At 36.1% G+C, this 27,014-nt stretch overlaps 1 protein-coding gene across 2 annotated transcripts in view; it reads left to right on the top strand.

Annotated features, from left to right (window-relative positions):
• Positions 1–16,849: 16,849 nt before the first annotated feature.
• Otogl (otogelin like) overlaps positions 16,850–27,014 on the top strand; it is a 122,607-nt gene continuing 112,442 nt past the window's right edge. For both annotated transcript variants that reach the window (XM_027929595.2, XM_027929578.2), the window contains exons 1-5: positions 16,850–16,928; positions 17,920–17,959; positions 18,998–19,046; positions 24,339–24,405; positions 26,131–26,229. In XM_027929595.2, the coding sequence (XP_027785396.2) occupies positions 16,850–16,928; positions 17,920–17,959; positions 18,998–19,046; positions 24,339–24,405; positions 26,131–26,229 (334 nt within the window). The remainder of the gene's footprint in view (positions 16,929–17,919; positions 17,960–18,997; positions 19,047–24,338; positions 24,406–26,130; positions 26,230–27,014) is intronic.

The following is a 27,014-nucleotide window of genomic DNA, read 5'->3' as shown; positions in this document are numbered from 1 at the left end:
GTGTCGCTTGAATGATTGGAAGTTGGGGAATCAGGTTATGAGTCTCCTGAGGCTGGCTCCTTCTAAAGCTGGCCACAGAATTTGGGCACCATTATTTTTTGTAGCTGGCTGAAATATTATAGACTCTGCTTAGTTTTTTTTTTTTCAATTTAGATACATAGCAATGTCGTTATTTTCATGATTTATTTTGGATTGTAATTGCATCTTTAGTAATTATCTTTGTTGAAATTATATTTGGATGTTACTTATTAGGCTGTTTTACTCATGCACTAATATTTGCTGAGTCATTTGTTTGGGAAGAATATATTCCCTGAATCTTAATGGACATGTAAAAAAGCCTCTTCAGTAAAATGCAGACATCAACTAGTACATTTTAAAAATACTGTAAAGCTTAGAAGTAAGAAATTCAAAGAAGCACAAAAATAGTTTAAGTTAACTTTTATCTTTGTTTTTAGGACATTAGGTTTTACTGATATCAAATCAATGCTTGCAGTTTGGGAAGAATATATTTATGACTTTATGTCTTGCAAAAACTACAGGAAAAGTAAACCTTTACATCTCATGTGAGAATGAATCCAAGTTTTGTTTAGCGTTAGTATTCTTAGTGGTTCCTTTTTAAAAATAGTTCTTCCTTTACTTTGTAGTTCATGCTTTTCCCAGGCTGGTACAGGGGATCCTTGGAAAGGCTACAGCTAACAGGGAAGGTGGGGCAAATCTCCCATTATGTGGACTTTCAGTTACTGTAGGGGAGTGAGCTGGAAGAGACAGGGACATGGAATCCACAGGCCTTAGACTGCTTTCTCTTTACCTTTCAGGGTAGATCAAACCCAGCCAAAAGACATCCTCAAGTTTGTTTTTACATTGTGGCTCTAAAATTATTGGATACTGCCCAGATACTGTTTTGGAACAAGGCAGGGAAGAGCTAAGTGAATTTTTAAAAACCACTTAATGTGCTTCTCAATATATTCACGTTTACTCAAAGAACCAAATATGGTTACATTTTATAAAAAGTTCTGTACTATTTGCTATTTGTCCTTCAGAAAAAAATGTAACATTCAAACAACTGACCTCTTACTGAGATAAGGTACTGAAATTTTATTGACAACTGGTTTCTGTAAAAGCTTTGGTGTTATCTAGTTTTATAATGATTATATTATAATAGAGAGCTGGGGATCAGCAAGAGTGAGCGAGTTCTGGTCTCAGATTTGCTACTCTTTAGCTCTCAGACTTTGGGCAAATGACCTTAATCTCAGTGCAAAGGATAAGAGAAGAAATTGGAAATGCTGTCCCAGCTTTAAATCCTGTGATGCATTCAATGTGATTTACATTTTATTGAAGAAATTTTGAGTGAAATATCATTCAGATGTGCTTTTGAGAACTCTATATCAGAATACAAGTTATTACATTAGTCTTCTCTCCCTCCCCCCCCTCTCTTTCTCTCTCTCTTTCTTCTTCCTCTCTTGCTCTTTCCTTCTATGAAAAAAATCTACTTCCTTGGCTTGTGTAGCTCAGAAATTTGGATATATTACTTTTTCACTCTTTGATACCTACAGGACATATGTAAACTTTTTGATGAGACCAGGATGACAAGTCAGACCCCAGAGCAAAACTCTGCTCAGTGATTGCTTCTGTTCCCACAGGCCTTGCTGTTCTGTTGGTTTTCTACCTCTAACAACACCAGTGCAGCATCTCTGGGTGGGCTCCAGCCTGCTTGTCCAGCCAGGATGGCTACACCACCCTGCCTGAGATGGATTTCGTTCAAACCAGTCAGGGAACCCCCCTCTCCCTTTGGAATTCTCTCCCAGTTCTTTTTGCTGTGAGAGAATTCCGCATGACCTTCTTCACTCTTACCACATGACCTTACTTTCTCACAGAATTCTATGGGAAAATTGAGGTGTATGTGCTCCATTTGATTGAATATGAATTTCCATTGCGTTTGTTAAAATACAATCTTAGATTTTATATAAAAAGCAAGTTTCTCTAAGATGCTGTGGGGGATTACCCAACTGCAGCTATGGTTACTGAAAATAAAAACCACACACTTTTTTTCAACAGGTGGGTCTTTTTGAAGGAAAAGACTGTGTAATTTTATGTGAAAAAGATCATGTGGATTTTTTTGTCCAATTTTTTTATTATATTTTAAACCAGGTGAAATAGCTGACTAAAAAGAAAAGCTTTTATAAATCAACAAAATGATTAGAAACTTAAGATTTTAAAAGAATAATCATATTTAATTTTTTAAACCATAAACTCTTGGTAAAGCACGGTGAGCATATGTGTTCTAAATATATATTCCAAGTATCTCATGAACAAAAAAAAATAATATTTAGATAATCAACTGTTCAGATAGGGAGATGAAGTGAAATATCCTCTTTATTCTCTCATAATATGAGCACATTAAAATATTTAAAAAAACAAATTAGTTGTGTTTTATAAAATTGTTGGTAGAATTATCATAGCAAGAATTAGAGGACTATAGTAAGCCCCCTAAGACCTAACCAGAGGATCTCTAATAAACCCCTAAGCCCCTTAGACTGGAAAAAATCAAAATGTCCTCTAGATGGAGCACCAGGCTTTTCTTTGTTAGGAAAAATAATTCTTATTTTTGTGAAAGGAACTTCAGAACTCCATTTTAAACAAAAAATAGCTTAAAGCACCTATTCTTAACTGTGGCGTATGTTTCCAGAGCATCTGTTTGGTGAATAAAATGTTATATTTCAGACAACATAACTTGTCCTAGAATATACTAAAATGTATTTGATTTTTAAGTTTCCCAGGTGAGATTTATTGAGTCCTGAAGGCTTGCAATGTCAGGTGCATGAACCAAAAAGCTGTGGATGTTCTCCAAAGACTTGAGTGTAACTGGAGGGGGTGAGGGTTGGGGTGGTGAGGACCAAGGAGTGTAAAGGTTAGGAAAGGTCCCTTTGTCTAGATCAAAGCACTTTCCAAGGGTGGCCTCCAGTTCTGTCTAGTTGTAATCATGAATGTGAAATATAGGAAGCTTGAAGTCATTTAATAAATCCTTCTCATACAAAGGAAGAAACTGAGACCCAGAGAGGTAGCTGTCTTTTTCTTACATTGATGGAGTTAGTGATGGTGCAGGAAAACATTTAGTTGCTTCTTCCTAGAAACACTGATTTTCTTTTGAGAATTCCATTCCTCAAACTTGGAATCTTGGGAAACTAGTAAAGGAAGCAGAGGGGTCCCTAGAAACCCTCTGTATAGCCAAAGGTTAGGCATGTGACCCAGTCAGTCACTCAAGGGACTTGAAGTCTTCAGCAGAGTTTTTGTAAGGAAATATGAAGCATTTGGAATTCCTTTATCTTAGGTGATAACCTAACATTCATTTAACTGGGCATGATTCTTCAACCTTCCTATTTGTTCTATGGGTTCTCCAGTAACCGGCTGATAATTCCCCTTTTTGCTCAAGTTGGCCAGAGTTAGTTTCTGATACATGCAAACAAAGAACCTTAAGTAATTCCAGCAGCTACCATCTATGCCAACGAAATGAAGCAAGATCTCCTTCTGCAAATTTAAATCTCTCAACAAAGTCGCCATAAGTCACCAATAGCAATTTAAGAAGCATTTATATAGGAAAAATAAAAATACTCCTATAAATGCCCTCACCAGAAGCATAACTAGAGTATTATGTTCAAAATATTTTGAACTGTGACAAAATTACAATTGTGGGAAGAATAACTTGATAATACTATTGTAATAAATATTTATTGACTCAATGAGATAAATTTTCTTTATATACTTTATACCAGAGAGTATGCTAAAATTACATTTCAGTACAGCATTTACATTTCTTTTTCTAAATACAAAGTCATACTGATTCGTTTTGTGCAGTTTCTTCCTAATAAATCTTAAAACCTATATAAATTGGATAAACTATTGCTTGTTTTCCTGTTAGAAGCAAGAGAAAAAGCAAACAAGCTACAAAATGGAAAATTAGTAGAAGCAAGAAGCATATATAGAAATATATGATGTCTGAGTCAGACTAAAATAACAGTGAAATAATAAGACCTTTAACATTTTTTCCCCTTTCAAATTCCTTCTCAAAAGCATTTGGCTTAACTCTGCTATTTAGAAAATATGTTACGAAAACCTCATTTTTCTTTTTAATGTAATTCCTTTAAATGTATCCAGCAAATGGACACTCACCTCCGCCCTTCATGACTCAGAATATGCTTTTTAAAAAGGAGCTTGATGTTTATAAAAGTTTCTTTAGGCTATTATAACTTATCTTTGGAATAATGCAGTATTATATGATTTATGAACTGACAAGTCTTATGTATTAACAATGAAATCTACTAGAAACAGGCCATTCTTATCTTAATGGCATTTTAAGACAGAATTTGTGGTTGGTGTCAGCTTGGCAAGGCAAGGGCAAAGAATGTAAGCAGCCCAAGAGGATACATGTTGACTTTCAAAAGTGAGCCAGCAGAGGGCTTTTCTATACATGCAACAAGTGACTTGTTAATGGCCCGTTCCTAGCACAAAGGAAGAAAGATTACCATATAAAATATTAGCTCAGGTTAAAGAGAAATCTGTTTCCTAGACATAAGCTTAAATAAAAATAAGAGAACCTGCTTAGCAGGATGAAGGTTATGTGGTTGAATTCAACTTGATATTTGACTTACCATCCTTTTAAAGATCACAATGTGTATCACTCAGGTAGGTAAAATCTCACCAGTTTGTGGGGTCCACTCACATTAGATTTTGATACAGACAGTGCTCTATCATGACCCTTTTGTTGGATCATACTGGTGTGCTGGAGGCAGGGTTTTTTTTTTTTTTTTTGTACTGAAGATTGGACCCAGTCAGTCATTCCAGGGACTTGAAGCTTCTAGGGACCCTCTGCTTCCTTTACCACTCAGCTATTTTTTTATTTTGAGGGTTTTTTATTTTATTTTTGAGACAGGGTCTCAAGTTACCTAAGTCAACCAAACAGAGTAAATAGATGGTGATCACAGTTAAGCTAGAGGAAAAAATAACAATAATAACATTGTGCATCTGAATGTTGCGATAATAAAGCTGACACCCTTACTTAAGACCGTACTTAGTTGTGGAGGCTGGCCTCAAACTTGCCATCCTCCGCCTCCTGAGTTGCTGGGATTATAGATGTGAGCCATTGTACCCTACTGGAACCAGTTTTTACAGGCTCATGAAAGCCAGTTATTAAAGTTGTAGGAATTTTATGAGCCACTTGAAATTATATTATAGCCCAAAGTTGGCCATGGTAAGAAGAGTTACATCACAGAAATATGAAAATGCTACAAATTAGGGTTCTCCCTTTCCTCTGGAGTTATTTAAACGTTTACCAGCATGTCACTGGACATAACAGAAAGGGGATTTTCTTGAGAATTGTGCTATCCATCACCACAAATATGTTGTCATGACTCTTCATGCCTGCCCTGTCCAGCATAGCTGAGAATACAAAAAGTCATCTTGGAAGGTTTGCTTTCAGTTTTTAAAATATTGAGAGCTCCACCTGGTTCTTTCTCTACTAATGGATGGGGTAGGATCTAGAGGTAGACATAGATCCACCCTACGGGTGGTAGAGGATGAGAGCCTCTATCTAGACATAGATCCACCCTAGGGGTTGTAGAGGTTGGAGAGGATGAGAGGGTGAGTGTGACTTGGTGTGTATGTGAGCCTTGAGCTGCAGTCTCTCTTCCCTTACCATTTCTTATTTTGTCCTCTATGACTTTTCATAGAGTTTAGTAAATGCAATTTTCCTAGGGATGCTTAACGTATGTCTCAGTTGTACCTTCTAAAATGCTGTAGCCTTTCAACTACATGATTCACACAGCATCTGACATTGGTGATGTAATAATATTGTTATTTATAAATGTGTTGGGGTGTCAGCTTTATTATCGCAACATTCAGATGCACAATGAACAGTTATGTTATTATTGTTATTTTTTCCTCTAGCTTAACTGTGATCACCATCTATTTACTCTGTTTGGTTGACTTAGGTAAATGTCTTTCAGGATTCCAGTCCCTTTCCTTGTTGGCATCGAGGTGTGGAGGCTGGAGGGTGGCTTGCTTGTCCTTGTTTTTCTTTAAGAGGCAGGATCTTAGTTATCTGTGACTTTCAATGGAGGAGTTCTGGTCTCTCTTGCCAGTGCTGGAATTCCCCTTCAGCTCATGGTCTCTGCTACAAGTTGGTCTTATCCTGGAACACAGCTGATGTCTGATGGAAGCCACTGTAATTCCTGCTTTTTTTCATCTGGTTATTTTCTCTGATGATTCAGGGCCCTACATCAATTCTCACTGGCTTTGTAGAACTTCCTGAATCTGTGAGTCCCTGGCCCCAGAATTTAGCCTGAAGGCTTCTGCTGTGGAGGTGGTTCTTTCCTAAGACAGAGAGGCCTCTGGTAACTCTTGAAGCCAGACTCTCAACCCCTTTCCTGGTATTAGCTCAGAGACCTGTGATCTCAATTCTCAAGTGGTACCTGAGGGCTGCCTGTGAGAGCTGAACTCTTGTCCTCTGTTTGCGTATCCACACTGTGTTTCTACCTTTTGTGGAGTCATTTTCTTTCTTGCCTCTGATTCTTTTTCCTTCCCACAGTCCCTTTGGCTGGAAGCTATGAGCTTTAACACCTTCCTCCTCTTGTCTCTATTGACATAAAACTCTTAAGATTCAATCTTTCAATTTTGCCCCTGAATGTATAAATGGGGGAGATGAATAATACAGAAAATTCCTTTCTGTCTTGGAAAAGCTTGGCTGTCAAATTTATTGTCTTTTTGCACACAAAAACAAAACAAAATCCTATTTTGTATGTTTGAAGCTGAATATCATATTTCCCTTTTTGTTTTCTGGCTGAAATAATCTGAATCCCCAAGGCAAATGCGTGAAAGAAGGTCATACACATGAAATTGCAGAGAGAGACTCATATTACTACACTTCAAACATTCTCCTCATACATTTGCTTCTCTCATGCTCTGGCTTGGAAGCTCCTCCAAGAATGGTCCTATCTTGATTATCCTCCTTGAGTTGTGTCTTCAGCATCTCCCTCTCTGTGATAGTCTTCCTATCAGCTTTAAAATAACCACTTGCATTCCTCTAAATAAACAAAATAGCTTTCCATGAACTTCACATCTGCCAAACCTGTATTTTCTACAATGTTATCTTTCTTAGTAAATGATATCACCACTCAATTATTCACACCTGAAAACATCATCTTTTACATCTTTGTTCTCTTCATATCAATGTCTGATTAACTAGCAAATTCTGTTATTCTAATTCCAAAGTCTTCTCAAACTTTCCTACCTTCCATCCTAGACTAAATTGACATCATCCTCTATGGACTATTGTGGTTTCCTGTGGCTATTTTCTTCCATTTACCTTTATTCTCCTTGAACACAGAGTGAAGTTAAAAAATAAAAAATATATACAAAACATACAGCATATACGAGTGTGTATATGTGTATTTATATGTGTATATATATTTGTATATGTGTATATATGTATACACTTACATACACAATCATGTTATGTTATACTCTTTTGCTTCAGACTCTCCACTAGCTTCTATTCTTATTGGGATGGTATCCAAAATTCTTAGAATGGTCTAAAGTTCTCAGATGACCTCACTTTTCTGCATAGCCCAGCCTTGCACCATTCTCTTCCCAGTTCACTCTGCTCTGGCAACGCTGGGTCTTTTATTTCCTCAAGCCTACTAAGCCCCTTCCTTCTTAAGGAATCTACATCAGCTATTTTCCCTACCTGGTAAAATCTGAGTTCTGTATGGCTAACTACAGTTTTCAGTTGAAAAGTAACTTGTCAGGAGCTGTTCATGGGTTGCATATGGGTCACCACGCATGGAAGCCTCGTGGATACAGACGTCTGGAGTCTGGGAATGACCAGTGGACATTTACTCCATTAAATAAATCAATGGAGCCATTTGTCCTTCATCTAGGTCCAGAACCCATGTGGATTAGATCCATCAGGGGCTTTGCATTCTGTAAATATATTTCTGAGTATTTGTGCTTTGTTATTTACTGATTATTTGAGACTAAGTCTTAGGGGTGGCTTGGGTTATCCTGGGTAGGAAGAAGGACCCCTTAATGAGACGCTGGTTGTCCTCCCCCCACAGTATTTTTTTCTGAAAAGAAATTTTGGGCCTTTCCCTTTCTTGTAAGTCCCTCTCAGAGCACCTTGAATTTTTCTTTAATAATACACACCACAATTATATAACATAAATGAAGATGGAATTGGTGCTTTCTTCAAGCTCATCTGGTGAATCCAGCCAGCACTGGGCTACATCATCATCTTAGCTGCTCCATCCATTGAAGCATTGGGCTCATAGACTCTTCTAAATAAGTCAGATAGAGTCTACAATAACACTTCATAGAACCAACAAGCTGAGATCTTGGCATATCACACATTTATTTCTCTTGCCTATGTGAGTCAACTCTTTGAGGCTATTTCAGGGTGGAGTCTTTTCCATGTGTTTTTTTCATTCTCTTTGGACTAGTGGCCAGTCAGGGTACGTTCTTTTTCTTGTGATTAGCAGAAGTACAACAAACTCTCATGTCTATTTGAAGCCTCTTCTGGAGTTATGTCTGCTAACATTAATTTATCCAGAGAAAGTCACTGACACTTCTAACATAAATGGGGAAAGGAAATATACTTCTCTTACTCCAATGGAAGGCATTGCAAAAGCACACAGAAGAAGAAAGGTCTATAATTCTATCAGGGAGTCAATGGACTAAGAACTAGGAATAATAATCTAATCCATCCAAGAATATTCCTCCTTTCTGCTATCTGCCTACCATCATCTGATTATTAGACTTCCAACCACTCAATGCTAAAAAAGAGTAACAGATCTCCAGTCTTGCCACAGTGTCCCCATGTTGTTGATGTTTCCCTGACTCTTACCAATGGAACTGTAATTGAAGCCTGACTTACAGTTTCCCCTGATTCTTACTCCTGGTAGAAGAGTGAGTGGGACCAAGCAGAATGCTTGGTGGTATTGAGACCAAATCACAGTGCCTCATTTTCTATTTCCTTTGGGGTTCTCATTCAAAACTTGGATCTCTTCTCTTAAACTTCAAAAAGGGTTTTCATAGGAAATGCAACTTATCTTTTTGTATGTATACATTCCATTCCATCAGGATTTTTCTATGTGTGAATGAATGATTTGGGGGATCTTGGAGTGGTAGATCTCTGCCTTTCTTACAGCAAACTTCTATGGTTCCCATATTGTTTGAGTGTGTCCTCCAGAGTTTTAGGTGCTAGAGGCACATCATAAGCATGGTCATGTTGAGCAATGTTGGGACCTTCAAGAGGTCAGGCCAGGTGGAAGGTGATTAGGTCACTGTGGGTGGGGGGACTGTCCTCAGAAGGGATTAATATAGCTTTTGTGAGGATTGTTTAGTTCCTGTGAGAGCAGATTGTTATAAAGAGAGAAGTCTGGCTTTTGAATCTGTCTGCTGTATTCTCATGTGATCACTTAGATATGATTTCCTTCCATTGTGGAATGAAGTGTGCCCCAAAAGCTCACGTGTGAGTCAATTCAAGACAGTTTGGAGGTGAAATGATTGGATTATGAGGTTCTTGTCCTAATCAGTGCATTAATCCCCTGATAGGGATTAACTGGTAGTAACTGTAGGCAGTAGGGTATGGCTGGAAAAGGTGGGTCTCTGAGGGTATGTCTTTGGGATATCTATTTTGTCACTGAGCAGAGCTCTCTCTACTTCTTGGTGGCCACGTACTGATCTAGTTTCCTCTGCTACATTCTTCCGCCACCATGGTGTCATGCCCTATCTTGGGCTCTGAGCAATGGAGCTGACCATCTATGGACTAAGATCTTGGAAACCAGAAGCCCCCAAATAAACTTTTCCTCCTCCAATTGTTCTTCTCAGGTCTTTTGGTCACAGCAATGGAAAAGCTGATTAGACCACAGACCCACTTGATCTTAGACTTTCATCTTCCAAAACTGTGAGCTAAATAAACCTCTTTTATAAAGTACCTGGCTCCACATATTTTATTACAGCAACAGAAAATGGACTAAGATATACTCCCTTAATAGAAGGCCAGAGAAGTGCTACCAATAGGATATATTTACAGGGAATTGGTTCATGTAATTAATTATGGAGACTGAGAAGTCCTAAGATCTGCAGTTGGTATGCTGGAGATCCAAGAGAGCAGATAGTATAGTTTCAGTCTGATTCTGAATCTGAAGGCAGGAGAAAACTTTTTCCCCAGAAAGCCAGGCAGGGAGAGTAAATTTTTTCTTATTCCACTGTTTTGTCCTTTTCAGGTCTTCAATGGATTGGATGAGGCTTACCTGAATTGGAAAGGACAATCCACTTTATTTAATCTATTGATTCAAATGTTAATCTTATCCAGGAATATTGAGAATATTGTGTAACCTGTTGTCTGGACACCCATTAGCCATTTTATGAGATGACTCATGAAATGAACCAACAGAGCCATCATCTTTTTTCTCTATTTCTTTGCCTCCATTATGAACTATTACATATCAAGGAATAAAATCTTAATCAAGTTAACCTAAGTAAGAAGAAAGTTACTGGATAGATGTAGTCATGGAAACCACTTCTCAGGGAATAAAATTCTAATCAAGTTAACTCAAGTGAAAACAAAGTTACTGGATAGATGTAGTCATGAAAACAATTTTGCTTAGGGTTTTTTTTTTTTTTTTTTTTTTTTTGGCTTATTTATGAACAACTGCTCCATTCTCCCACTTCTCTCTGCAGAATACCTTTCTTTTCTTATTTACCAGAATGCATATAAATAAAAAATAGCTGCCATCTTCAATATCACCTTACCACAAAGCTCCATGGCCCACAACCTTATGACAACATGTGCTTTTATGTCTGTGATTTATATGTCAGTACCTGAGGAAGAGGACCAGGTCAGTTCTAGGACCACCAATGTTATTATTCTTACAGTCCAAAATCTATCCCTAGTTGCTGGATAGATTTTGTTTTTTATTGGCACTAATTACCACAAACTCAGAGGCTTTAAAACAACAGAATTTGGATACCAGAGGTCTGAAAGGGGTTTCATTCTGATAACATCAAGACATTGACAGGATCACATTCCTCCTGGAAGCTCTAGAAGAGAATCCATTCCTTTGCCTTTTCTGTCATCTAGAGGCTGTTTGCTTGGCTTATGTCTGCTTCCTTCATTTTTAAGTCTTATACTCTGACTCTCCTGCTCTCTTCTTACCTGTAAGGCTGATTACAATGGGACCATATGTATAGTTTAGGATAATCTCCCTATCTCAAAATCCTTAATCATATCTGCAAAACCTGTTTTCCTATGCAAGATAAAGTTCATGGGTTCTGGGAATTAGGACAGGGACATCTTTGCCCAGAGGGTTGTGAATGGGGAGCACATTATCTCACCTATCATGGTAAGAGTCATAAAGGTTATGTTGTCAGTGAAGCAGAGGTGAGTGGGAAGAGTATCTTTGCATAAGGAGTGTGAAAGGGTAGGAGAATTACATAGTAGGTTCATTCATCTAAAATGCTCAGTAGGGCTACTGAGACTGGCTTTCAACCTCCACTTAATTTTTCTATTTTTTGCTTCTTTTCCCTCCAGAGGAATCTATTGAAGTCTGTCTATTTACAATTTGCTCACTTTCCTTTTTCCATTTAGCTTGATATTTATTTTCTCAAAACTGGATTCTCTCTTTATCAAAATAACATGCCTAATGACTTCAGACTTGAGCAGAAAATGTGAGATGTAGTGGAAGTGGTTTTGGGAATATGTGCCTCTAATATGCTTCTTAGGTAACTTTTGAATACATCAGTTAGAGAACCTCCACTGTATTCTAAGTAAAGCTGATAAATTTATCTTGTTAGAAGAGAAAACTAAAGAAAAACTTCCAAGGGAATTAGGGTATTGTCGGCTTTTGGGAGATAACAATTTGGTGTGCAATTTAGTAAGACTCTAATTCAGGGGAACAGGTGAAGAGATCATGTCAAGATAAGGGGAGAAGTTTTTTGGGGGGAGTTGTTCGATCTTTATACTTCCCTCACCACAAAGAAGGGCTTAGTTTCTTCTGAGTTGTGTTTTCATACTGATTTATACTCTGCTGCAAATCTCAATAACCCTGTATATCCAATTGTAGTTTTTCTATATCAACTTTTCCAATTCAGGGGTAGTGGAAGATGAAAAACTGATGTTTGACATTCGACAACGGTTACAGTGGCTAGGGTGATAAATCAGACTGTCAGATGTCGGAGTCTGAGTTGGTATATTGTATTGTAGGAAGCCTTCAGTCATGACATTGAGGGATCTGACAGGTTTTGTTTTATAATTTAAATAATTTGATCCATGAACAAGATATTTTGATGGGTTTTCTTTATAAATGTATTGTTATTTTGAATAGCTTTTGTTTGTAATTAAGTAAGTTGTAATGAAGCTGACAAAAGTAAAAAAGCAAATACATAAAATATTTAGCAAAGAAAGGAACATGTTTGATGTTTGGTAGTTTTGTTTTAAAAAACATGGCAGATTGGATGATTTAAAAATTTGCCAGTTATAAAATATTTGGAAATACCAAATTAAAAAAATAAACAATTATGTAAATAGTTCAAAGATGGGGGGAGGGTGGAGGATGGGAAAGGCAGTGGAGCACAACAGACACTAGTATGGCAATTTGTAAATCAATGGATGTGTAACTGATGTGATTCTGCAATCTGTGTATGGGGTGAAGGTGGGAGTTCATAACCCACTTGAATCAAAGTGTGGAATATGATATGTCAAGAAATTTGTAATGTTTTGAACAACCCACAATAAAAAATTAAAAAAAAAATAGTTCAAAGATTTCCCAAGTATGTAAAGGATATCATCAGAGACACAAAGTAGAAACTGGACTTGACCTTCCATCACTTTGAGTTTAGGATTTGCATTTATACTCCATGGTCTGAGAAATTAACATGAAATTCCCTGAAACACTAGGCAGAAGTAGAGACAAAGTCTTTTTTGAAGGGGTACATCCTCAATCCTGGCAAGTAAAGAATTCCAATAGAAAATGTCTTGCCACCCATGAATCTAAAATTCAAAATTACAAAACCCAGAAGAAAAAATACAACCAGGGAGAAGCAAACACATCAAACAGCAGGATTATAAACACTACCACCCTCCTTGAGAAATTCCCACATTCTCCCTCCACATTCTAAAATTAGCACATTAAATTGGTGAAAATACAAACTGAAACTGGAACCATGAGAAACTAGCTTCAATATACTATTACTTGTTGTATTATATGTTGCATTGTTCTACATTGTACAAATACAAAGTGCTTTGGTAGTTCAGAGAATGAAGAGAACTGTAGAGAGTGTTGATGTAGCTTGAATTTGATGCTAAAATGTTGACAAGAGGAAATTTTAATTAGAGGAATGTTACTCCTTTCAAAATATCAATTAGATATTGCAAATCAGTGGTACCATAGAATCTTAGGAAATGAATGTCATTATAAAGTGTAACATTAACTTTGGGGTATGAACATTAAATTGAAATCATGACCATATATGAAACATAATTCTGCCCTTATTCAGAAAAGCTAAGATAAATGCCACTTCTCAATTAAGTTATATGAGACATCCCAGAAATTACCAAGTAACACACACCCTGAAAGTATAAGTATACTACTACAAACTGTCTTATAATAAGGCACTTAAATTCAGAGTGGTAAAAATCATCTAAGAGATATTGTGTTCTTTTTGCTGGCTCAGTGGTAACATAAATTCTGGATACAATCACAGGACTTGAAATGTGTTAAGTTTAGTAAAGTAAGTGAAGAATACCTGCATTTCATTAGTAGAATGTGATATTATGGGAGTCAAATGTTATCTAGATTAGATTTGATCTCAATTAATGTAAATGAGTATTATGTAACTCACTAAGAAAGTAAGTTTCTCAGAGATGATGAACTTCATTAAAATATACCTTTATCACTGACATATATACCATAAGGTCAAAATTTCCTCATTCTTGCTAGATTTTTAATGTGATGTGTTGAGGCCAATAGGCTGTCAGGTATCAACTTTCTAAAGATCATATTCCATGTGGGAAAATGTGCAGTGCTCTCTAGCAGAAAGGGAACTGTTTGTTGTTTGCATCATGGTAGTCTCTACAGACTTCTTGTGAATTTCACCTCTTTACAAGCTAGTGCTGACTCACATTTTACCAAAGTTCCTTTGTCAGGGTAGAATGAAAAATATAAGCTGTCAACTAAAATTTGACAGTAATAATTACGACTAGTATGAGTCATAAATTATTGCTTTCTTTTGTGGCTCTGAGTCTAATCTCTCATATAAGCTTCTCTGTTCTATTGTAGCTATTCTTGAAAGTCTCTTTTGCTTATTTTTATCAGGCTGCCATTTCAGGTAACAAGTTCATAATGTAGTTAGTTGAAGATGAACTTGAGATTTTTTGCTGTTGCTTTTTTTGGTCACTGTCCATCTTTCTTTTGTAATTTCTTACCTATTACAAGACTAGATGGAGGAGGAACAGAGAGAAGACACACACTCAGCCTCTACCTATGCAAGAATGGCCACCTCAAGGATTCCTCTTATAATTTCTATCATTTTCTTTGCTAGACAGAACTTGCAGTTTCTGAATGCATACTGTTCGAAACAGAAAAATAGCAATAAAAATGTCAGGTGATACAGCATTAGAATTTTCAATTTTTTCAGTGAAAATAGCAGTATGCTTTTGAACTAAGAATTTAAGTATACTGCATAAAATTTGAGATGTAAACTTGGAGTTACTGTATTTTAATTAATTTATTAAAATTCATATGATAAACATACTTTTTGCAGAGTTTTATAGTGCCATCTAATATTTTTTTCTCACAAAATTCTAGGAGTATTTGAAATAACTGTATTATAAACATATAAACTTTATTGAATTATAAAATTTAACTTTGATTTCCATTTGAGATTTTTCTATATGTGTGTCACTCATAAATTTTTAAGTTCAAAGAAAAAAGTCAAGCAGTTGTTAGATTGGAAAAATAAATCTCAAAATATGAGTTATAGGTCTTTCATATTATAGGTTTACTTATATTCAAAGCTAGAAAGCCAAAGGAAACTATTTTAAACTAAGGAGGAGATTCAGTAATGTATATATATTATAAACATTCGGTGTAAAATATTGCTTTTTTTTAACATGGTGGACTGCTATTCTTAGTTTAAAAAATTTCATAGGACAATTATTATGTTCTAAGTAGATTTAAACCATATCATAAGAGGTATTTACATTGTAAGAATCTAGGATTTTTTTATAGTTTTCATTGTGATTGTGTAGATTCATAGTTTTGAATCAATATCCAAAATGTAACAATGAATAATTAAATTAATTATCTATTTACAGTTAGGTAATTGTCTAATTAGTTTGAGAATAATAGATTATAAAATTTTCAATAAATATTATTAAACACATTCTATACTTAAATTATTTAAACTTATCCATTAAAAGTTCAAAATGAGTGTGTGTGTGTGTGTGTGTGTGTGTGTGTGTGTGTGTATAGACAGGTACATAGCTCCTTTATAATTTTAGTGATACTTGTGTTTTCATGCTTAACCTTTTTCCCAAATAGACAAACATCATCTACCAAACATCATCCACCGGTTCATGGAAAGGAATTAAGATCATATAGAGCAAGAGTAAAGGATCAGTGAATTGGAGACACAAACAGGAAACTGTTTATATCATGGATATTGAGCCAGACAAAGTGGGGATACCAAGGATGCTTCACAGAAAAGACTTAGAAGTCACTGCAGAAATGTCTGGCTACCACAGGATGTAAATAATCTCTTGCTTTTTATATTTCATAAGTAATTCCTTTGTAGTCAGAGAGTCGTTACTACCGTGCCTAGGTCTGTTAAATCAGTCTGATAACTGTGTGGGTGACGTCTGGAATCTGCTATAGTAAATGTGCACCCGATACATAAGCATGGCTTTCACGTGTTCCTAGGCTTTGATCATCTCAGTGCAGTTCATCATGAAATACTAGAGCTCTTCTCTGATGCCAATCTAGGCAGTCAGTTGCTTCTAGAGCAGAAAGCTCCTACTGCTGGGATAAGAAGTCTTTGTTATCTAATTGGGTATTTGTCACAGAGAATGGAAGAAGGGGGTGTGAAGGGAAGGTTTTCAGGACCAGGTAAGTAACTTTATTTTCTTTTTACTTTATAAAATCAAGTATTATAATGTTATCTTTAAAAATTCTACTTTAATTGTGGAATGTTTAATTGAAAGCTCTCTGGGCACATAAAAATGTCAACTTAAGCTACACTATAATGGGATTAGAATTGAAAACATATGCACATAATTTTAGTCTAGTTTTTTTTTAATTCTTTAAGAAAAATTTATGAGAACAGACATTTTAGGAAATATTGATAGGATTTTATTTCCCCTTTTTTTGAAGGACACTTTTATGAATAAAAATCTAAAACAGAATGGATCAATATTTAGGAATAATGGCTATCTCTTATGTCATTAGGAGATATCAACAAGTTTTTTCTTTTTGATGCCACTGTCTTTAGAAATCATAAAAGGCTGACATAGGCTAAAGAGGCTATGATGTGTGGGTGTGGGGTGGGCTGTAACTAATACGGGCTCAGGTGAGCAGCTGCCATGCATTGCTAATGAGGAACCCAGCTAAAGGGTTGTTGCACATTCTAAAGCTTCAGATGCTGTGTGTGGTTAGAAGCCTGGAATTCCTTTTTAAATTACTTTGTTACACAGCTATATTTATTAGAATTTGAGCACACTACAAATACACATACTTCTAAGATGTCATTATAGTAAAGGCCCACAATCTGGTTACATTTCAGGGAGAAAGTCTACACTGAAATGAACATTGTGAGAAAATTCAATTTGATGATACCTTGGGGTACATTCTTGCTCCATATACTGCTGTTTTCATTACAAGGTAAGAACTTACATTAAATTTTTACCTTAATTTATCAAATTTTAGCCTCTCTTACAATTGATAATAGTTTTTTTTTTTAAATAAAGCATTTTTAAGTCATTGGAATGACATTCAGGTAATCTTATTGAAAATTCTTAATGATATGGAAAACATGGACCTTTTACTTGTTATTTTTTGTGTCTTTTTAATGGCTATTTAGAATCATGCTTCAATAATGTGCAATTATACTAGAAATTCTGATTCATTTTTTCTTCTAAAAGATTATTTAAAATAATTGTCTATGTTAGAATAAAGATTGGGTATTTAAACTTTCTTCATACCATCAAGCCCCCAAATGGAAAAAAAAATTGTTTGAAGACTGACTTTTAACAGTTGAGGTTAAGAATTAGTTTCCCATTATTTTTGACAGTAATTTTACCCATAAATTAGTTTTTATAATATATTTTCATGGGGAAATCATATATTTACATTTAGTTTTTAGTTTTTAATCCCTGAAAAAGGCTGTATGCTTGGGAGATTATAGGGAAAAGGGGAAAAATTATTGAAATGTAAATGACAGGAGAGATCAAGACATCACCTTCCAATCCTAGTAGTGACTGGAAACCCAAGAAGAAGGTGTCCTAGGATGCTGGAAGGGACATTGGAGATCCACTTGCACAACACCAGCATTCCGTGGTGTGTTTGTTATCTTGCTTAAGTCTGGCAAATATGAAGTAGTAGGGCCAGAACTATAACTTGGATCTCTGATTCCAAGTCTAGTGCTCCCTTGGTTGCATTATGTCTCTGTGTAAATCCATGTACACTGCTTGTTCTTTTTGAATTATCACTTAACTCCAATGTCTCACAGACAATGTCCTGGTCAGAATTCTCTGTAAAGTACAAAATAATTAGCAGCGAAATTGATGTTACAATGAACTGTTAAGCAATCAAAACACTGACCAAGATACTTGTAGGCTTTTCATTCTTATCTTTATATATTTATGTCTGGCAGGATATATTTGTGTATCATCCATCTTGATGGGAGCATCGAAGTGAGTATTTCTTGTTTTTTTTTTTTTACCCTCGAAAACATGAAATAATGGAAATAGCACAGCTCAGCAGACAATTGTATCTGCTTTTAAAAATAAATGACATATTTTACGAAAAATGAAATAAATTTTATAAGACATTTCCACAAGTTATAAGTGATTTGGCATACATTTCCTTATTTATGAAGCTAAAATATTTCCTTTTAATTACAAGAAGAGTTCTTGGTGGTGTCCACTAACTATAGGTACTAACGAGATTTTTATTTCAAAGATTTGTAAAGAGGCTATATGCAGTAATATAAATTTTTATTATTAATACACATTGATTGCAAATGTATTTTTTTCTGTATTCTTAACATAAGGTAAAACAATTTTTAATGATAAAAAAATAAAGTAGTTCTGGCAGTTGAATAATGAAAATCACTTTTTGGACTAAATTAATCTGCTGAATAAAAAAAAAACAACAATTCTATTCTGCATTTGATTATTAACAAAAATTTTTATCAATATATATAAAACACAAAAATATAAAACACCATAAAAAATATTCACCTTGGTGAATGGACTGGTTTTGAATAATAGCAATGTGCTGCCCCTACTCACATTAATTTTAGTCTGCCCTTTATGATATGGAACAGGAGAGAATTGAGTATTATGATTGAAAAGAAACCGGGTGTACTCTTGGCAAAAACTGACTTCACCAGATTTACCAAGTCATGTGGTGGAAATATTATGCTGGTTGGTGCTACAATGTTACACTATTTTATTTCTCTATTTCCAAGTTCCTTCCTAAAATCCAGTTTACATCAGAGACTGGAGAGATTTGGGGACACTCCTAAGTTTTGTAAAATGAGACAGCACCACCACCCAAATCTAACCCCTTCAAAAAGGGGGGGGGGACCTTTTAAATGTTAAACCAAGAAAGACCTCTTTGATAAAGTGATGGAAATCAGGAGGAAAACACCAGCTCTCTCTTGGGAGAGGCTTGTTCAGGTTGCCTAGGGGCCTCTGATTATACAAGTTCTTTTTGTTTTCTTCTAGAAATGAGTTTAATGAAAATCGACAGAAAAGAGCTCTTTTAGCAGCACAGGTAGGTTATGCCTCAGATGGAGAGGGAGGCAGAGAAATAATCCATTCTGCTTTGGACTCTGCTGTCACTTCAACAATGAGACCTTTGTAGAGGGGAATAAAATGCTAAAAACAAAACAGAAAGCGGGAGAAAGAGGCAAAGTAACTTCTCTGCTTTTTTTGTGACCCTCAATTTCATGCTTGGTTCTCATTGATATGTTTGAAGTGAAATATGTTTTTTTTTTTTTTTGTATGTGTGTGTGTGTGTAGCAGTGCTCTTCATCTTAGTTATCTAACAGATGGGCTTGAAGCATTTATGGAAGATTGAATCCCATCCACTTGGTAGGAAATTTGAATTTGTTTAGAAGTTAGGCACAATGTCAATCAGGACCATAGCAATAATACAAATACTTTCAAGAAGGAGCGGACAAAGATCAAAAATGATACAAGTTAAATACTGTAGGAGGGCATCAAATATATATCTTGATGTCCTGACAGAGATGGCTTTTGTATTTTCTGAAGAATGTAAATTGTGGGCATCTCTGAAGAGGTAACTGGTTTTTGGAAGACAGGGTAACATTGAATTTGAGGAGCTCTTCTTGCTTGGGTCCCTTTATATAAAAGATATTGGGTAACATAATTGCATTATCTACAAACTATAGTCAGAACATTCAAATGAATTGATTTCAGAAAATGTATCTCTATAAGAGATAGTTTGCAAAATAAGAGAATCCTAACTTAGTAAAGGCATTTTGGGGAAAGTAATGTGATTTGAATATTTATATAGCAAACAGCTTAAATATTCAAGGAAGCCTTTGACAAATGCTAAAGTGCAAACAATTTCTACTAGCATTTTTTGATGGATGCCTGCATTTGTATATTTTATGGTGTTGAAGAAAAGAATTAGTAGATGAGTATGACAGATTTGATATGCTGTTGTTACAGTTTAGGAAACCAAACTGATTTATTTTTGTCAAGAGTAGAGACTTTTTTTTTTCCCTCCAGAATGGGCAAAGGATTTTATGTAGAATGCAAACACTATTTTTTTTTCCTGAAAAGAGAGTGTTTTGCATACAAAATACTTATGTATCATGTGAAGTGGTTAAAATTTTTCTCTAAGAAAGAAAAGGTACATGTTTGCTAGAAGATCCTATGTTAATTAGGCAAAGTCATCCACATGACTCAGTAAGAAATCTGATTTTGAGAAAAACTTTCTGGTGAATCCACTAGATTGAGGGACCTTTGAAATATACTCCGAAGGTGTCAGTCATATAAAGTGCCCTATGGATGGGACTATACTATTGTGCATTTCAATGTATAATTTTCCTGAACACCTTCTTTCTAATACTGAGTGAGGAACACACTTTCCTTGTCTTGATGTCCTCCTTCAGGAAAACAAAAAGCAGGGGACTTGCACTTCTATTTTCTATAGCTAGAGAGGGTGCATCAAAATCATGTAATATTCCTGGACAGATTTAAAAAGAAGAAATGTTAAAGAAGGTCAATGAGACCATAATCATGCACGACCCTCTGTCAGATCTCAATCTTGTGTTATAAGGCCATTTATGTCCATAGATTCACTCACATGCTTTAAGAACACAGCACTGATGGGTAAATAACTGTACTCAGAAATACATTGCCAACGAAGTGATCCAGAGAAGGATAGACAGACTTTCACAGATGCTGCAATGATTTCCCACATGAAGACTGTAATTTTGTGGTGCTTCTTAATCTCCTGTGGAGTTATAATCAGTAAGGCAAAAGAATGGGCTGTCCTCTTTTATCACTTATGTGTATATATGCACCCAATGCCTGGGGTATTTTTGTATTTGCATTCCAGTTCAATTATTCCCTGGAAGCAGGTGCTGAGACATAGACTTAGGAGCAGGTTATTTACTTGCAGAGTGCACAGATGTGGGAGAGGCAAAAGTGAGGGAAGAAGGGAGAAAATTGAATATAGGGTATGTTAATGAGGGGCTTTCTGTTGTAGGTACTTGGGACCTGCTCTTATTGGGAACCCTATGAGGAACTGGGTAGCATGTATCCTAGAATTGTTTCCACAGTGAGAATCTGGAATATTTATGCACCAATTCCTGTTTCTCACTGGTCAAGAGTAGCTTCTGAGGACTTTTAAATACCCAGGAAAGCACTATTTGTCATTTGTCCTGCTTGGACTCTGTCCTCAGGCAGAGAGAGAAAGAACCCAAGGTTTGAAGTTGGAGGCTGTCAGTGTGCACAGGAACCCAGATAGATTTCAAGGTGAATTTGAGGAAGTTCTGAAAGGGGCATCAACAGAGTCTGCTGTAGTCATGACTCTCAATACCCTTGGGAACTTTTTTTTTTTTCCATTCAGTTGATGTTTGTTGCCAACATATCAAGAATTATGCTAGAGATATAAACAAGAATAGCAGGGCTTGATATCTAGAAACTCCATGTCTAGTGGAAGTAGGGTTATAGAGAAGTAATTTCTGTGCAATTGGCTCATTGAATATAAGACACCATCAATTACTTGTCAATATCCATGTGATGTAAAAATTTAAAAAGCTCCTAATTATCAGTGTAAAATGCCATTTTAAGTTCAGATTTATTTTTTAAAAAATGCTGAGTGTCATGTCTAGCACTGGTGAAATGGGTAATGATGCTGTGATACATAGGATGGAGGCTGGGTAGTTAGGAGGTGGTGTTTAGGTAGTCATTGCAGTGTCTATAGTGGAAGTGTGGGTTGGGTGGGGCAAGAAACAAATTATATTCTTTTGCCTTGGCCTTATGTTATCCAGTGTATTCCGTTTTGCCCAAGAATAGCAATAGGTAGCATGTTTCTAACCCTTGTTGTGTGCTTGGAACTAAATGTATTACTTCTATGATTACATTTAATCCTCACAATTCTGTGAAGCAGGTGTTATTATTCCTTTTTTATATAATGGGAAACTGAGACTGAACAGGTTGAGTAATTTTATCAAGGATATGTGGGATGCAGAATTGAAATTACTATACACATTTGTTGAGTATCAGAGATGATTGGTTGGTGTACACTAATAAGATTGGACTAAAATCAGAAAGAATATGGCTGAAGAGAAAATAATACTTGCTGTCCAGGTGGAATCAAGGTCATAGACAGTTGTGAGTTTAATTTAGTTTGTAGACAGAGGCAAAAACAAATAAATAGAGGAGATGGAGCAGTGGGGATGAAACCTGGGAGGATGTGAACAGGAAACAGTGAACTTGGAGCCATGGCGTAGGTCAAAGAGTTTAGAAATAAGTCTTCAAGCTGGGCATGGTTACACATGCCTGTAATCCCAGCGGCTCGGGAGGCTGAGACAAGAGGATTGCAGGTTCAAAGCCAGCCTCAGCAAAAAGCAAGGAGCTAAGCAACTCAGCGAGACCTTGTCTCTAAATAAAATATAAGATAGGGCTGGGGATATGGTTCAGTGGCCAAGTGCTCCTGAGTTCAATCCTGGTACCCTCACCCCTACCCTGCAAAAAAAAAAAAAATGAATAAAAAGAAATGAGTCTTCAAATATTGAGAGATAATGAAGCCAGAATTAGACAGGCAGTCAGGATAGGTAAGTAAATCGAGTCAGGCCGGATCAAGGAGGCCAATTTGAGTGAGTCCAGGAAGTTGGAGACTGTCCCCTTAGGGACTGAAATGTATTGAATGTATTAAGGCCTTCAGAGCCCTTCCCCCACCCTTATCAAGAAACTGCCCCTGCTCCAACCTGTTGCTAAGGTAACCTGTCCCAGGAATTGCCCCTCCCGACAGGGAGCTCTAAGGTTGTTCATTAATGTAGGTCCTGGGCTGCTCCCTCCTGCCCTTCCCCCTTCAGCCCACCTATTTCCCACCTTTTGGCCATCCCACCTAGCATTCCTGGGCCTAGTCACCTATGCAGGAAGAAGAGAGATAAGGGGAAGAGAACAGGAGAACAAAGGAAGCCTAGGACATATAAAAAGGGCAGAACACCTCACTTCTTGGGATACCAGGATAGCAGCTATGGCCCCCTTCTCTCTCCCAGGAGAAGTCTGTGTTACCCCTTTTTAAATAAACTCTGCTTCATATGCTTACCTCAGCGTGCTTCTCTAATGTTCAAACTTCAACATGTGAGGAAGCAGGACTCGTCACCGATAAGCAGCGGTTTCATATAGCATAGAGCAGGTTTTCCTATTCAAAGAAAAAGTACTGAGATGGAAAAATGCCAAAATAAAACTTCACATGTGGGCAGGTGCCTAGAATCTGTGGAAAAAGGACTCAGTTTCTCACATGACGTCCCTCATTCCTACTTCCTTTTTATCCTTCCCCTTCTCCAGTTTTTCCAACATCATCAGCTACTTTATTTGACAATTGTGTGGCAAATTTGGGGTTTGTGTTTCTTCTGTTAAATATGAAAAATGCTATTGGGAGAGATATGGCCCGAGTTGTATATGAAATTGGTACTGATTTGGACTGATCATCTACAATTGATTAGTTTTAAATCCACAATTATTTGATATGAATGTCTCATAAGCGTTGTTCAGATTATAAAATAAGTTCCTTTATTACTGATTTCTCTGTGAAGGAATTATGCTGAAAACTTTACCTACTTTGTTTTACTTCATTTTCATAACTATGAAATGAAGTAGGTGCCATGATTGTTTCCTTTTTACAGATGAGTAAAGGGAGGCACTGAGAGGTTAAGAAACTTGCCAAAGTGTAAGTTATGACAGAGTCAGGACTTTACTCCAGGTCTCTTTGTTTCTATAATTCATGCTTTTAACCCTTACTTGAAACTACCTTAGGCTCTATAAAGAGATGTATTTAAATGTTCCATGAACTTTAAAGCGCCAACTCTTTGGAGCTAAAGGTGACACATCGACCCTGAAACAGCTGGTGCTTTTGTGGCTAGTGATTGGTGCTCAGGTTGCAAGACAGCACCCACTGTTGGTCCATTAGCCCCATGCAGTTTTTTCTAGCCCCATCTGCACCTGGAAATGTCAGAGAACTACTGTTTCTGCAGGCAAAGCAATCAATTCATCCACAGATTAGGCTCCAGCCAGGCTCCTTTCACAAGGGGGTGATGGGCCTGAGAATGAGGAAGGGAAGTGAGGATGAGAGCAGAGAAGGCAAATGACTTGTCAAAGTCATGGAAGAACCCAAACAAAAGCTTGAAACCAGGTCATCTACCCACAACCCTGAAGGAGCCCTTTCTGCCTCACTGAGACAGTCTCTATAATCCATGGAAATACAAAGTCAGTACTTCATCATTTCTGTATTTGTAGCTGTTTTCTGGATTTTTCCATCTGCATGTTTGGCTTGAAAAAATAATTCTTATTTCTTTCAAAGCTTGAAGCAACTTCTCCGAGATATTTTTTCCATGAAGCTATTAACTGGGGTGAGAGCAAAATAAAAGGTCAGTTCTTATACCTGTGTTTTTGTTTTGTTTTGTTTTCTCAAAAGGTCCCTTTGGGAGATAATATTGAATCACTTCTGTATTGTTTCCATGTACTTCATGGAGGAAACTAAACCAGGGTGGTAATAATAGTAATAACTTAAGTTCATTTCCTATAGAAATTCAAATTATTTTTTAAAATAACCAGAGCTAAACATTTAGACAAAACCCATAAGACCTAGAATGATGTCAATGGGTATCAAAACCCCCTTTTCTGCATCATTTATTTTTTCCTTAATTCCTTGACATTCCTATTTTTCTTCAAATAATAATAATTAAATAATAAATAATATCAATTAAATATTAATTATCATTTAATAATTAAGTAATAATTTCACATTTCCTTTAAGTAGTTTAAAATTTGAGAGGAAACTAGAAAATAGAAATTCTTATTATGATGTTTAAAATCACATGGATCCTCACCAGTTTTGGTTTGCTATTTGTTTTCAGGAGAACAAACAGGAGTGTAAATAAAATTTTGAAGGAGATACATTTGTTTACTTAAATATTTAAATATATATTCATTGGTAAAGCTTAAGACTGTAACTAAGATAAACTTTAAATATAAATGTGCACCTTAAGGAAAAAACTGTTTTTAAGTTTATGAAAAACATAATTTTCACCAATATTTATAGTTTAAGGTAAAACAGCTCATTTCTACTCACTAAGGATTTATGAAGAGATTTTTGCATTTTAAACTGTACAGATAGCCATGAATCTTAAGTTGGAAAGTAATAATAGGATTTTCTCATTCTTGTCTCTGGCAGAACTGTGGTTAAATTACTACAGTTAGATGAGTGTCTTCCATGAACTTGACATATCCCAGGCGGGCCCAACTTCTTTAATGGTGACTCAAAGATGTTCTCTGATTCCTCTGATATGTGACTTAAGTTCTTCCTGCTTGAGTTTTGCCAGTTGCCTCTTGTCCTCTCCTTAACGGAAGAAAAATTTTTATTGTGATTCATTTGCATTTTTTAAAGCCACTCCAAAGATTATAACAAAATTAGGATCGGAGCTCGTGGTGACTTGCTTCCTCTTTTTAATGTAAATCTTTGGAGCAAGTTTTCTTTCCACAAAAGGTTATACTTTTGGTGACAGCCAGCAGTGACATGGGCTTAGGTCTCATCAATATTAAGCACAGGTTCCAGAGATATTGCTTCATTTATATTGAGCCTAAGGATTAATAAACAAATTTTGAATGAAGTGTTTAATCATTCTATTCAATAGTAGGAGTTCCTTTTTTTTTTTTTTTCATGATTCCTTAAGTTAATACTGATACCATTCTTTAGTACCATGCTTGCTCCTGGAGAAGGAGCAGATCGGAAGTGCAGCTGGTGCTGAACTCCATCAATGGAATCCTCTGCGGTTTGTGTATTTCTGGTTCTCATCATCTGGGACAGTGATTCCTTACATGGGAACTTGACCTTTCAATTGCTTGAAGGAGGATGACCTTTGCTCTCAGAGTAGTTTGAGATGTGAAAGCCTGACTTTCTTGCTTCACAGCTCACATAATGAAATGAGCTAGATAGAGATTTGATGGGTTTAATTCTTTAGCTTCTCAATGCAAGAGGCCCAGGGTTCTATTTAAGTTTATGGTGGTTACAGTTAGTCCAAGTTGGATCTTGACATACTGTGTTTATAAGAGCCAATGCATGCCAGAAAATAACTTATTATTTTGCTCCTCAGGTTCTTGTCCTCATGAATGCCTTAACGGAGCTTTCTGTTCTAAGACTGGTACATGTGACTGTCAAATATTTCAAGCTCTTGGGACAAGGTGCCAGATTAGTAAGTGTCAGGGATATTTGTGAGAGAATTATGGGATGCTGAAAAGAACATGAAGGCATAATTTTGCTATGGCAATGTTCATCCATTGGGAGTTGTATATTAACTAGAGAGCTGACAATTTATTTTCAGTGATTTGAAATGATTTTGAAACAATGTAAAATTAAATAAACATGCATACTTTTCCTTCATGCTGATCTCTAATGTTTTCCTAGTATTCTTTACACTTTATACACTACTAGTCCATTATAACAAATAATGTAAAATTAAATAAACATGCATACTTTTCCTTCATGCTGATCTCTAATGTTTTCCTAGTATTCTTTACACTTTATACACTACTAGTCCATTATAACAAATTCTCAGTCATCTCTCTTTTATTTTGTAAATTAGATTCTTTATTTGGAGCCACACATTCTTTTTGAATTTGAGTTAATTGATTATTCTGTACAAAAATATTGTAATATAATTGAGAGTTCTTCAAAACAGGGGAGTTTTTTCTTTTTCTAAGTTTTTATCTATAGTGTCTAAGATAGGATCTTATGTGAATATGATCAATAAATTTTCACTTAATATTTATTGAGCATTTACTAGATCCCAATGTAGGCAAAAGGCTATACATGTGTGAACAATATCGACATGTTCCTGTTCTCCTGGAGGCTGCAGTCTAGAAATAGTATCTTATATACAAGAGATACACAATAATTAAACTTGTGACATGTACTATAAAGAAAAGTACAAGATGAATGAAAATATACCACAGAAGTAAGGTGCGCTGGCAGGAAAGA

Source organism: Marmota flaviventris, chromosome 3 (genome assembly GCF_047511675.1).
Source record: "Marmota flaviventris isolate mMarFla1 chromosome 3, mMarFla1.hap1, whole genome shotgun sequence".
Taxonomy (NCBI): Eukaryota; Metazoa; Chordata; class Mammalia; order Rodentia; family Sciuridae; genus Marmota; species Marmota flaviventris.
Note: the sequence above shows the minus strand (reverse complement) of the source record. Positions and strands in the feature narration are given on the sequence as shown.